Source organism: Parus major, chromosome 3, assembly GCF_001522545.3.
Source record: "Parus major isolate Abel chromosome 3, Parus_major1.1, whole genome shotgun sequence".
NCBI classification, from domain to species: Eukaryota; Metazoa; Chordata; class Aves; order Passeriformes; family Paridae; genus Parus; species Parus major.
In genome coordinates, this window is record NC_031770.1 from 67,862,157 (window position 1) to 67,876,323 (window position 14,167).

The 14,167-nt window shown below is 36.7% G+C and overlaps 1 protein-coding gene across 5 annotated transcripts in view; it reads left to right on the plus strand.

Moving 5' to 3' along the window:
* Positions 1-14,167, plus strand: part of CDK19 (cyclin dependent kinase 19) — a 121,413-nt gene that overhangs the window by 55,255 nt on the left and 51,991 nt on the right. For all 5 annotated transcript variants that reach the window (XR_004496442.1, XM_033512835.1, XM_015622611.3 and 2 more), the window contains one exon: positions 1,650-1,790. Coding sequence is in view for 4 of the 5 variants with exons in the window: in XM_033512835.1 (XP_033368726.1) it covers positions 1,650-1,790 (141 nt within the window). In the remaining variant the exon portion in view is untranslated. The remainder of the gene's footprint in view (positions 1-1,649; positions 1,791-14,167) is intronic.

Below are 14,167 nucleotides of genomic sequence, written 5' to 3' on the forward strand. Positions count from 1 at the left end.
TTGTGTAGTACTAGGGACTCCTAGCTGAGACAGTCTTCTTGTGACATCACAAGAAAAAATTTTCTAAGGAAATAATCCCTTAAAGCATTTAACTGCAGTTTCCAGAGTGATTACACAACTAAAAGATCAGATACTAAGAGCTTGTCTTGTCTGTTGATCCTTATGAGTATATTAAAAGCTGACAATCCTGTAAATTTCTACTGCTTTTAGTACAAAGCTATAAATACTGTACATTGAGTTAGTGGAAGGTTCTGTGGGAACACTGTTGATAGGGAGTAAGCAGGCTGTTTTAATTTATTTGGTGTGTTCTGCCTTCCTTATTTCTTTTTAAACACTATTGTTTACACTTTTGCTAAGTACAGTTTGATAGTGGCTAAAGTACTGGTGACAGCAAGAAGTAGCATTTACCATGAGTAAACATTAACTCATTACCATTTTCATTGGGAGCTCTAGTGACAAACTGGGTGGGGAGTGGGGATGGTGGAGCAGTGGTCTGATAAAAGCACAACCTTTGGCTACCTCTTTAACCTGGGAAGGGAGAAGATCTTGAGCTAGACAAATCCTATTAAAAAAATTGGATAATTAATAGTCCTACTCTAGGATTTTGATTTGTTGTCAGTAAAAATGCAAACTGCCTTTACCATTTCTGCCTTTCAAAAGACACATAATTGAAAACTGTTTTGTTTTTTGAGGTACTTAATTGAATTGCCTTCAAAAAGATTTTTTTTTTCCATCTGAATGAACATGTATTAAGATTGTATTTGTGCCTTACATAGCCCCACCTTGTTTGAGGATTGGAAAGGTAGAATGGCCTGACTCCAGTTAATTTCGTGTACAGTGTAGCAAAACCAAACCCATTGTCTCCACATTGATCTTAGAATTAATTAGAATTAATTAAATTTGACTATTTTGTGATCTCTCACCAATCTTTTGATAGTTTTTTTCATTCTTTCAACTAGTACTGGGGTCCTTTATTGCATTCTATGTTTTCAGGGTGTATTTGTCCTCTAGTGGGCAGACTGACTTCTGTAATCCAAGAGCCACCGGCTTGTCATCATCAGTGAAGTATGCAGCCATAACTTGAAAGCATGAACACCACCACTTTTAGGTGTCTGAACATGATCTCACCCAAATGTTGTGGTGTGGGGTTTTTGAAGTTATACCTTCCCCCCTTCAAATATGTATAAAAACATTTATTTAGTCTGTCTACTGGGATTCTGGTTTTGGGGGTAATAGTAGTTGCAAGTATGCTAGCCTGGGTGTTTTTGAAGAGGAGGGAAAGTCTCTATGAAAGCTTAGAGTGTGGCCCTACTACTAGTAGATACTCCTGATTCTGCTCTAGCTGCCAAGGGTAAGAGGATGCCACATGGGGAGGAGGGAGGAAGAAGAATGTCTAAGGCCCTTTACTGGAGGTAAGTAACCAGTATTTAGATATTCACAAAAATTTCACAGCTGTTCTTTGAAGCAACTCAGAGAATAAAAACAATTTGAGAGAATTGTGGATGCATCACTATTACTTTAATTCCAAAGTTCAACAAACTTTGTATTTCATTCCATTATTTAGTGTTAGTAGTTAAAATACCCTAAAACACCCAACCTTCTCACCTATCACCTAACTTTCTTCATGTTTCTACTTGTTTTATTTCTAGCATATTATCAAGTTTCACCGTGCCTCAAAAGCAAATAAAAAGCCCATGCAGTTGCCAAGATCTATGGTTAAATCCCTACTCTACCAGATCCTCGATGGAATCCATTACCTCCATGCAAACTGGGTGCTTCACAGAGATCTGGTAAGTGTGGCATGCCACACCTGGCTTAGAAAGTTCCACGTGCATGTTGTTGGGTGTAGGACAAGAAAAGCTCCTGTTCGTAATCTTGCGTATCGATCCCTACAGCTCTTCCTGTTATTGTTGCAGGAGACCAGTTGTGACTTTAAACATGAAAACAAACTATGCTTTCACATTGTTTTTGTCTGAGTCATATGAGCTTGGACAATGATGCCAGATCCGGTAAAGGGATTGCAGATACCAGTATCCAAAAACAGTACGTGAGACAGCTGATATATGTTGTTTGAGCATTCTTACGACTTTTCGCATGACTTTGAAAAGGCATCTAAATAGGAAAGTGATTGATACCCTTTTACATTGTTTGGATTACGTGCAAGTTAGCATAAAACCTAGTGAAAGAGTACTTTTTTCATGGAGTATTTCTTTTCCATGTGGTATTTTTTCGGACCGTGGGAAGAGAACTATGAAAGAGTTATCATTTTGAAATTTCTCATGACCTGAAGTAGCTCTTGAAGTTGATTGCAGATTACAAGGGCAGCCAGTTGCCTTGTCTTGGCTCCCCTTTTCCCCTTAAAGTTTTCCATCGCTCCTTTTAGTGTTATGTGAAGTGCTACCATGGTTTACCAAAAGAATATTAATACAGGTGTGCTGCCACTTGCGTTCTAACTAGAATGTTTAGCATGAAACAGTGTGATGGTTAATAGGCCAAACAACACTCTTAGGTATGGTAATCTGTGTATAAAGTCACTACTTTTATTTGGTTATTTTTCATAGTTGCCCCAGGATGTCAAAATAGGGCTGCAGAAACTTAGTCACTAATTAAGTTTTGTGAGAGTTGTTGAGTTTTTAATAGTAAGTAGGGACTTTGATTTATTTTTGGTTGTAGAGCAAATTTTTTTAATAGACAAGTATAAAGTAAGGCAGGCCTGGAATATAAGCCACAAGCATTTTCTGAACTGAATTTTATTTAATTTTTGTTCTAATACCTAACAACAGTACCAGTGCAGCTTTCAGTTTTTGTTATGGATCATTTTTTTACTTTGTTGCTTGGTTGTTTATTGTTGGTTTTTCTGTTAAATTCCAGATGTTAGTATATTTTGAGGAGGGGTGGGGGGTGTGATTTGCCTTTGGAATAGTGGCCATGACCAAAAAACAGGAAGTATGTACAACTCTGATTTTCACGTTACAATTACTACTTTCCTAAAGAGTCAGCTGCTGCTTTGGCAGAGTGCTCAGCTGTAATTAGCTACAGTTTGAGAAGTAACACCTGAAAATTCTATATCCAGCTCTGTTTAAGGGAGACATAGCTGTTCATGGAACTGTTAATTATATATACACTTAAATATAATATATATATATAAAATACATGCATTATATACATGTATGTGTATATATATATATGTATATATATATATGTATATTTAAATACATACACAAACTCTATCTTTTGATAGGAAATACAAGATGGTATCTAAGATAACCAGCAAATACCCTCGAGAATTTTCTTGCTGCTGGTGTTATTTCCAGTCTGCAGCACCAGGTGTTTTGCATGACTAGTGCTGCTACTTTACAGGTCTTATCTGTTGCTGATGAGTTGCTGCATATCTGTTGTCTAATGTCGTTGTCTTTTCTTTTGGAATGCTAGGAGATGATGGTTGGTGTTGTGAAAAGATGACTTTGTTTTTTGTTTCTGGAATGATGGTGCTTGAATGATGTTTATATAATTGAGAAGGGAGAAGAACAGTAATTTGTCAAGTCTTAGTTTGTTCTTGGTCTGCAAATAAATGTAAACTGATGGATTCTGGGATGCCTCAGTAAGACAAAGGAAACCATTAAAAAATTGCTTTGATACAGTAGTGACTTAAAGGTATAATCAGAATACTTTGCCTTTTTAATTTTTTTTTCTGGATTTCAAGTATGTCAAATAGTTCTATCTTGAGCATAGTAAGGAAAAAACCTGATGCTCTTTTGGATGTATTCTTGTGTCTGCACTTGAAATTAGAGGTTAATATAACTAGTAACCATTTTAAATCCTGGATTAACCAAAATTTTTTTTCTTTGTTATTTATATTACTGTGCTCATGCTTGTGACTTTTTGCTACTAAAAATGATACCTCAGGCACAATTTCACAGGAACCAGTTTCTTGCATAATACATAAATACCAGCTCCTCAGTGTCTTCATAAGATGGGGGAGCAGTTTTTCTGGTGATTTTCTCTTAGGTGTTTGAATTTACAGCTGCTGGAAAAAGTATTTTTCTATTTTATGTAAACCAAATATTGCATCAAAACACCTTGTACTTTCCTGGTTTAATATTACTCTGTCCTTACTATTTTTAACCTGTATTTGGATGTAGACCAAAGATGGTGACATCCATAAAAGTCATGTTATTCTTATTTCATTGCTTAAAAAAATAAAATTAGATTCTCCAAGAATATTTATCATAATATTAGTCAAATTCTCCTGAGCCATGGAAATGACCTCTGTAATTTATTTAACAAATGTTGTTGTGGAAAAACAGAAACCTGGGACATTAAGTATTTGCTTAGAGGTATTTGAAGAACATTGTTTAAATCGTAATTTACTACTGCCTTAAATCAGAGGTTTTTAAAGAAGCTAGAATACTATATTCGTAACTTAAAAACCTTAGAATTACTAAGATATTTTTAGTTAAATAATTTTTAAGGTCAGCAGTAGCCAGCAAGTGCATGACAGGATAATAGAAGTGGTAAACAATGTGAACTTGCCAACTCGAATTCCATGTCCTTTCCCTGGGCTGAGCTAATGGATGGCTGCTGGCACAAGCAGACGGTCTCCTTCCCCTCCTCACCACTGCTGGGCAGCAGCACCCATGCTAACAGCCTGGCAGGGGACACTCACCTGGCTCATGGTGAGCTCATTCAGGGAGTTAAACCCACAGAAAGCATCACAGAAAGCTTTTCACCTGCAGAGCTTGTTTTCTGCAGGGTTGGGTCCCAAAGAGACCTCACTGGGAGCTTAGCTGGCAGTAAGAGCTTAGCTGCAAGAGCTGGTGCAGAGGCAGCGTGGGGCAGGAGGTGGTGGCAGAAGGCTCAACAGAGGCCGTTCCAGCATCACCTGTCATTAGATCTGGTGGTTTCATTGTTAAAATGCACTATTTTGATTCTTAGGAGGGGGAGTGCAAGTGTTCTTAAAAGATGAAATCAATATAACTTTGTAATGCAAGACTTACATCAGCTTAAGACTGCCAACACAAGCCCAGTTTTAGGAAAGTGCTCAAATTGAGCCAAACACCAAATAGACAGTGCAAACTCGTGCTTCTAGAAATGCAAAACTAATTTAGTGTTGTGTATATTTCAATTTTTTGTAGCATTTGGGCTATCTTGAGTTTGGCTTTTGTATCCTGAGGGTAGCTGAAAAGTGCTTAATGACTTATTAGGTATTTTTTTAGCTAAGCTATTAATTTCTCCCAGTTAAAAACATTCAGTCTTTATGGCAAGATTCAAACAGGTATAGGCTATGGGACAGGAACACTGGGTTACTGATTTATTTGAATAGCATTGTGTCACTTCATACACCTTGGAGTTGACCTAAGTCTGTGAAAATCCATCAAAATTTTTTCTCCTGTGAGCCCATTTTTAGTGGGATTTTGCTGTTGAATTGTGTGCTGTTGGGCAGTGATAATTTTGCCTTTTCAACATAGCAGCATTCCTGAAAGCCATGCATGAAAGGAGGGAGGATTTGCTGGCTTTGCTAGCTGCTGAAGCATTTTGTTATGAACAAGAGGTTAACAGAGATAAATATTGGAGAAAAAACATTTGAGTACTAAGCTTTTGGCTTTTTAAAATATATATACTGTGGGCTGTAGGGTCTAACCAGTGCTCCATACCTTGAGTTAAGAGCAAGTTAGAAGATGCAGCACTTGAAGGACACTATTTCAGAGTGCTCTGAGGTCTTTGTCCCTTCCTCTTCTAGAAGGGAAATACTTAGAATGTACAGGAATGTTCAGCAGAGGTCTTAGTTTGCTGAGATGTCAAAAAACTGAGATCTTCCATATAGTGTTTGCAATGTCTATTCGTGTTAGCAACTGAAAGGATTTGGGCACTTTGTTGTGCTAATAGTCCCTCTAGATTTTAGTTGCTTAAGGTCAAAAGCAGATAGAGACCATATCCTTTAGAACTTGATAAAAGCAATTTCTATTTGTAACAGAATATATTTTCCTGAAGGGAGGTGTTATCTGTGAGATGTTTGAAGTGCACAGAATCCATATGGAGAAATTAATTTAAGATTCCACTTACATCTTTGAGCGTTTCTTTAGAATACTGCTTAATATTAAAATAACTGGTTGAAAAGTGAATGTTGGAAATCAGACTCACCAGAGAAATACAGATTTCTTCTTCCCCAGGGAGTTAAATGGTTGCTCTAAGGATTCTGAAATAGAAAACTTGCTTGTGATGATCATGCAAAGTAACTTTGTAAAGTGAGCCAAGTTACTTAAGTGTTTTTATTATATAAACATTAATCTGGGTACATTTGTGTTCATGAGGGGTTTTCTCAGTAACCTCTTCTCTCCAAATCAGCCTGAGTTCACTAATTCACTAAGGAGAGGGTGGAGGAATCCAGTTGAGGTAAAGACTTTGCTACTGATTTCCTATATCCAGCTTTTTAAATACCATCTCCTTGTCTCTTAAAGAAGGAGAAAATAATATCTGTGTTTTTTAGTTTGTTTTACTATGGCATCTGTATTGGTAGAAGCTATTTTCATCGTGTGCTTAAGCTAAGCAGTTTCTATTCCTTTATGGAGTAGATTATGGAGGATCTATGCACTTCTCCCCTGTTCAGAATATATGGAGAGCTAATCTGGGCGTTTTTGGTGGAAGGACATAGACAATTGAGATATGCAGAGTCAAAATTATGTCAATCTGTCTGTATAGTAAATGTCTATATGCAGCCTTTAGGATGATCAGATGTGTGAGCTCTCAGATTCAGACATCTTAACATTACCCTGGATACCCAGCTGGTGTAGTAATAGAAAGCCCCAGTATCTTTCCAAGGATAAATTTTGAGCAGAGCCAAGAGATGCGAGTGTGGTGTCTGGCTCCAGCTGGCTGTGATTGCACTCAGGGCAAGCTGTCTTCTGCAGTGGTCCTGCTCTGCATCTCTTGTGGAACTGTGCAGAGTGGGCAGTGCAGTATTGTTGTCTCTCAGGGTTTTTTAGAAACTGCAGCCATCTGGAACCTGGGTTTTCTTCTGTCAGAAGTTAAGCAGAAAGGGAAAGCCCAAGCTGAAGGGGTCAGACAGATAATTTTCTGTGGGAGTCTGCTATTTCTGTCTCCATAAAAGCACAGCCTGTTCAGAAATGATTGAACTAAATAGGTTTGCATTCTCTAACTCTGACAATTTTTTAAGTTTTTAAGAAATATTTTTATTTATTCAGAATAAGTATTTTAGATGACCCATCACAATGTTTGTATAGAATAGCAACATTTTGGTAAATTTCCAGTTATTCAGTTATATTAAATTCAGTAAAGTTCTAACAGTTTTCAGGTTTTTAGTTGACTGATAGATTTTTAGTTTAGGGAAAGCCCCATGTCATTTTCTCATAGTAATAATTTTCTAGCCAATATGTAAATATGGAGTCTCTTAGCATGGACCTGTACCTGGACTCTGCTCTAAAACTTTGCTCCCACATTACACAACTCACTTAACTTGTCTTTGCCTCTGTTTCCCAATCTGTTACCTATTTATGGGTCTATTTTGTAGCTCACTGCTTAATGTGCTATGAAATTGGTATAGTATGAATGGCTTATGTAGGTGACTTATTTTTGTCATTTGATGTTCCTTTTCTAAAAATAAAAATAATTTCACGTTGTATGAAGGCACCAGTAAACTTAAAATTGTGTTATGTGGATACTCACTTTTTGCTTCTGCTTTCATTTCAAAGTCTTTGATAAATAAATTCTTACTGTTACTAGTTTATATCACTTAACTACTTCCCTGATTTCCTCCCTGTGCCCTCTCAAGATTTTCCAGTAAATGGTTAAATAAGTTACCTAAAAAGCAGAAGAACTGAAATGGCTTTTAAATTTCCCACTTGCATTTTGCTAAGCAAGCAAACTGTGGGTTTGAAAAATAAAATGTAAATAGATGAGTGTGGGAAACTCCCCTTTTACTAGCAATTCTAAAATGGGATTTTTTATGTGCTGATATCAAAAGTAAATTTAGATACAGGTTCATACATCCCTCTCTTGACAGGCAGCTGCTGTGTAGGAATGTAGAACTGTTGGGTCCTGCCTTCTGCCAGTAATTTTGTACTGGCTTGAAAAGCTCCTTGACCCTGGTGCACCCATTTGAGCATACACATGACTCCTATAAATAAATATCAAGTCAATCTGTCTGCCAGTTTCTTTAAACTTTTAAAACCCACTGTAATTGTAATCTCCACCATTCTGTGTCATGGGGTGTGTGTGTGTGCATGGGAAGGGTGCTGGAATATGTATGGACATGCACTCCTGACTCGAATTCTTCCCAAGCTGTGTATGGGTTTGGACCTCCTAATCATTTATTTTTCCATCTGCATTATCTCTTTGGGATGGAGGACACTTTCCACAGTGTCAGAGAACCATATGAATGATCATACTCTGCTTGCAGATTTCCTAGAAGAAAGGAAATGCAAGCTAAACCCAGATATTTCAAGAAATAAGACTCCATTGATGACATTAGAAGGTGACTTGAATTTACTAACTGAAAGGTCAACACATTTTTCCACTTTTACATGTGGTTAGAGTGAAGATATTTTTTTTATTTACTGGTGAAGAACAGTTTGTAGATGCCTATATGTGTATCAGTATGTGCTTCTAGATAGATAAATGAACCAGAAACTTTACATGCTGATTAACAGAGTTTTATCATCATATACTTATACATATATATTAAAAGTATTAAGCATATATTAAGGGGCACCTCTTTAAAATGGTGCATTTCTCACTACTCAGAACTTTGCTTTTGTCCTTCAGTTGTAAAAACTAATCTTCACATGATTTAAAAAGGTATGTGAAGACGTGCAGACTGTTACCTGTGTTGTGTACATGGAAACAGCAATTTTTCCATGGCTGACTAATGCATACCTTTTGGTTTGTGGCAAGAGTATTAAGATGTTTGTAGATTAATTTTTACTAATAAAAATAATTACAGTTGAAGAGAAATGCTTTACCTCAGGTTCTGAAACAAGCTTATACTCATAAAACCCTGGCAGGATATAAATTCAGTTGAGTCAGAAGAAACAAAGGGACTGATTTAATGTTCTTTTTGCTGCGTTTTACTGCTAAAGTCAACAGATGACATATGGCCTGTGAACTTCTTATCTCTTTTCCTGAGATGGAAAAAGGGCGACAAGGAAACAAAAGTATTAAAATAATTCTAGAATTTTTTATCTGATACAGAATAAACAGATTGAAAACGTTATCTTTTCTAGTAGCCCCAGTTTAGGTACCATCTGCTGTAAGGAGGTTTCTAGTAAATATGTGATGTATTTAAGCTTACTGGTGCAGCAGACCATTTGGAGTGAGCAGAGTTTTGCCTTCTAAATAAAAATACAAATGTTAGAAGCTGATTTTAGAAGTTTTTCTTCTGTAAAAGTATTACTACTTTTTTTTTTCTTCTATTGGAGAAAGTACCCTTGGGATAATGGGATTGACTACAGGTGCGTTTATGGGATTATTTCTGTTTGGACTCATTACATCTTCTGAATAAGGCTACAGAGGTTGGCACCATGTTGTTTTATAGTAATAGAAATTAGTGAAGCCTAAGAAAAGTATGTTACAATCACTGAATACAACTAATGTAAACAATGTTTAATCAAGAAAAAATTTTAAAAGGTGTTTTTTCTCCATGTTGCTTGCCATCTTGTGCTTTCTCTTGTGCATTTCTCTTCATTTGCAAACATGCTATAGTTATTGCTGCTCTACTAAGCAGTTGCAGTAACATTGCAGATTGTCTTGCATTTAAATTAAGCATCTTTGATTAGAGATCCAGGAAGCTGCAGTGCCTAGCAAAGGATGTTAGTTTATTTCTCATTTTACTATGTGTGAACTTTATCAAAGAAACTGGCTCTGCTGCAGAAAATGACTGATCAGCTGGTGTTTCCTAGATGGTGTATCTCAGGGCCTCTGTCTTCTCCAGCCTCCATGCTTTCTGGTTACTGCTTCAGAAATCACTGACCTTATGGTAGCTCTTAAGACCCAATAGCACAGTTATGTCAGTTAAAATGAAGGAAATACTTGGCATAATCTGTGAAGTGGTCCTCTCTGAAACTGTGCATTATGCCTTCAGATTCATCTTTAGGGAGGATTCTGAATTTCACATAAAACCCTCTTGGAATTAAAGTTTCAAGACATTTTAATTAATACAGGACCAGTTCCTTCAGGATATCTGGACCACTGGTAAAATATTTATAATATTCTGTCACCTATTTTAACAGCAAAGATTACAAGACAAAAAAGGCTTATAGTAGTGCAAGTAGTCAAGACACACATAATTTTCTGAATACCAAACCTTGGTACTAACAGGATTTTTTGAACTGGTATTCTCTGTTGTTGTCCTGCCCTCTGGAAGCTAAAGCCCATGTGAATAACAATAGTTTTGACAGACCCCATTCCACTTTGTTCAGGACCTCAGTGGCAGAGCACAATTAACCTTCTGGTTTCTTCTGAGTGGCTTGTAGAAGCACTTGCAAGCAGTGCAGCAACATTTCTGTGCTACTATGTAAAGTAGTTGCAAGCTGTGTGGAAATTTTTAAATTCTATTTAAGTTAGCTGGTGGCATCTGAAAAATGTTCTTTATATTGAATTATTTACATTTTCCTGGAATCCCTTCTTTCCACTCTCAAGCTACCCCTCCATCTGACATTTTGGCTCCTACTGTAATAATAATCTTTGAACATAGGTTGAGATTATTTTTCTATTAGTTTATTTCTACTTATCCAGTTCTGGTGTGTTGAGGATGCTTTTTGGGTTTTTTTTGGTTGAAGTATTTTACCTAACCAGATGAAATAGTCATACAAATGAAGTCAGGTCATACTAGTATTTTATTCCTGCTTGTTTTGCTCAAATATTGAGCCCAAATCCCAAAATTTAGCACGGTAAAGTTCTGTGTAGCTGGCATTCTCAAATGTAACTCATGAAAAATAAAATTCCATAGCCAATACTTCACATTCCTGAAAATCCTCTTGGAATGGAGGATTTCAGCTGCTCAAGCCATTTTGTCTTACGCTGTAGTTGTTGCCAAATAGAAGATTTTTCAGGTGTGTCTTCTGTTCTGCATTCTTCTCTAATCCATGAAATGCACTTGTACATTTTTACTTTGATTTGTGTTTCATGTAGTTACTTTTGATGTAGCAGTTGTGGATGATGAATGTTAGAATTGTGAAATAAATGCAAACGCTAGTAGGTTACGTTTTAATGAACTGATATTAAATTCTAATGAAAACTATGAAAACTTTTTTGTGGCAGTTTAACTGTGAGTATGATTACCTATTTGGCAGCTCAGCTGAAATACAATTTCTTAAATAAGATGTTTAAAGTTTGGTTTGTTTCTTGACATTGTGTGAATCCCAGTCTCAGCCCTAAAACTGTTTACCAAGTAAATATTAATTTGAATTCTTGATAGCTAAACCAAATAGAATTGCAGACCCATTTAGGTTTTGGGTAAGGTGTGTGCTTGAAATTCTGGTTATAACTGGATAATATAATACATTTTTAGTAGCTTCTTAGTAATTTTGCTGTCAGCAAATGTATATGCTGTTGCTGGCTGGCTGCTGCTCTTTTCTAGGATGAAGGAGTTACTTAAGTTTGTTGCTCTTTGCGCATCTCCTTGCTCTGGTAGGAGCTGCTCTTCTTTGGTGCCAGCTTCTGTAGTGCGATGGGAAGAGCTTCCAGTAGCAGTAAACCTTTTAGGGGACATAAATGTGATCTTTTCTGTGTACCATAAGACTGCCTGAGTATATATTGCAGGGGGTTTGATAAGTTTGAAAACATGTTACATCAAGCAGTTTTCTTGTTTGTCTCATTTCAAGATTTTTTTTTTTCATTCTTCAATGTGAAGTTTTGATTCTTATTTTTTCCCCTCTCTGTAAGGGTATGTATTCCTATTCCTTTTTTTATTCCTTTGTAACTTGTAGCTTGCTCAAGTGCTGTTCCCCACAGTTCTGCTCATTTCAGGACTTTTTGCTTCAATGGAAAAATACTAGATGCTAATCTCTCTTCCTCACTCCCACAGGTGGTATACATGGGGACACTCAAGGTCTGCATGAAGTTTTGAAATAGATTAACTAAACTACATTAAACTTGTTCTGTGGCTCTTCTGTGTGGTGTGAAAAGAACATATGTGGCTGTTCTGAACGTGGTCCATGCTCAGTCCAGCTGTGTCAGTACGAGGCAGTGGTGTCCCTGCCCAGCTTTCTGCGGCTCTGGGGGCGATGCTGGGTGCCATGCACTCAGTGGTGTGAGGGTGCTTCTCCACTGTGTCTGACCCAGCCCATGGTCCCAGTGCTGCCTTTGAGGTGCTAAAAGTGGACTGGAAGGAGCCCATCCTTTCCAGCCATCTGCTGCCTGGGTGATTATTTCCAGCCAAGACAGCATGGGCTGTTAGAGGTAGCAACGTTTAAAACGATACCGCTGCTTTTCTTGGTGCACATGATGTGGTACCCTTTTTTAGTATTTCAGTAATTTAGTTAAAAATCTTCAACTAATGCAGAGGGTATGAGTACATGAACAAGTTACAGCAAGGTAGTCTAGGGTGTGGATTTACTCTGCATTAGGTCCTCTGTAGTGTCTGCTCACCTGCATGTTTTTATGCTGCAGAAAATGCATAGTGCTTTGATATCTTACTCCTTAATAGGGTGAGATAAAATTGTCCTATTTCATTAATTTACAAGTTTATTTCATTAATTAATACAAGTCCTATTTCATTAATTTACAAATTTACAAGTGCTTTGCATTGTTTCTGAGAGCAATTTCATTAAAATGTAAGTTACTAAAATGTCAGAATAATAATGACAGTATGTTACTGGGTTTTTCTGACTGGTACCCATATGCTGAGCTTGTAGAAGAATTTAGCCTTTTGGGTAGAGTCCTCCTGCAGTGTGTGTAGTTTAGGCTTCAGCATGCAATAAGTACTTTAGTATTACAAAATATTTTGTTCAGAATTGAAGGTGTTAGTGTCTCTTTCCATTTTATAAACATCAAGTTGTTAAATGTGTTGATAGCTTTGGGATTTTTAATAGTAGAAACATCGCAGTCATTAAATCTTTATCAAAACTATTATTACCTCCAGTAAAGCTTCCCTAGACTTTAAATCCTGGTCCTAAATTTGTGACTATTCTCAAAATTGATGTTGCAACTATAGAGAAGAATTTCAGCTGATGAGCTGTAGACTATACAAAACATGGGATGGAGTAACAGGAAGTATAAAGTTCTCTGATACTGTGTTCTGAAAGCCAGGGATTTTCTCAAAGGCATTTTATTACACAGTAAACTTTACAAAAGTCATAATCTGGTTTTGAGTAGCAGGACTTGAGTGTCTAGCCTGTTTATGCAGTTTGAAAAAAGAAAATAAAAATTTCCACAATGAATCTGTTTGCATTTTAAGCACTTGATTTTTGTGAGAATATCTAAAGACTTATTGGCAACATCAACAGTGAGGTAAATCTGAAGACCTGAGCACTGAAAACGTAGATATTTTATCTAGTAAACTGAGGCAAATTTGCTGTAGCAAGGATGTGTGTGTTTTACTTTAAAAGTGTGGTATGTGTTTGGAGTTGTTTAATTTTAAAAAAATAAAAATTAAAAAAATTAGGGTAGCTTGACCTGCCACTCTTTAACATGCTCATGTTTTTGACATGAATCACAAAATGTTTCTCAGGAATTGGCAGTATCTCACAGCCATTGCATGTCTATGCAGGTTCTTTTTCATTTTTTAATAGGGCATAATTGTTGAATGGAAAAATATTATAATTAGTTCTGAACTACTTGAGATTTTGTTTTTGGCACGTAGAACCTTCTTCACAACTATTCTGTTTTTTTTTCTTGACACAAATCTTTCATTTGCTTCCAACTTCCTTCTCCTCTGCCCACGTTCCATATCTGTTGATCTGCCTTTTGCCACTTCTTTAACATTACTCATATAACCTTGACTCAGCTTTAACTTTCCTGAAATACTCCTCCATCTCATCTTAACAATCTTAATTATCACTCCTCCCTTTGGCCTTTGTAACTTTGAGTTCTGTGGCTGGTGTGGGTAGAATGCTGTGTTTCATAACTTGACCCCCATGTAGGAAGAGCTCACACATTCCAGGTGGAGTGACTCTCTGTTTTAGGTTCTCATTAAAACTACTATGCTCATACA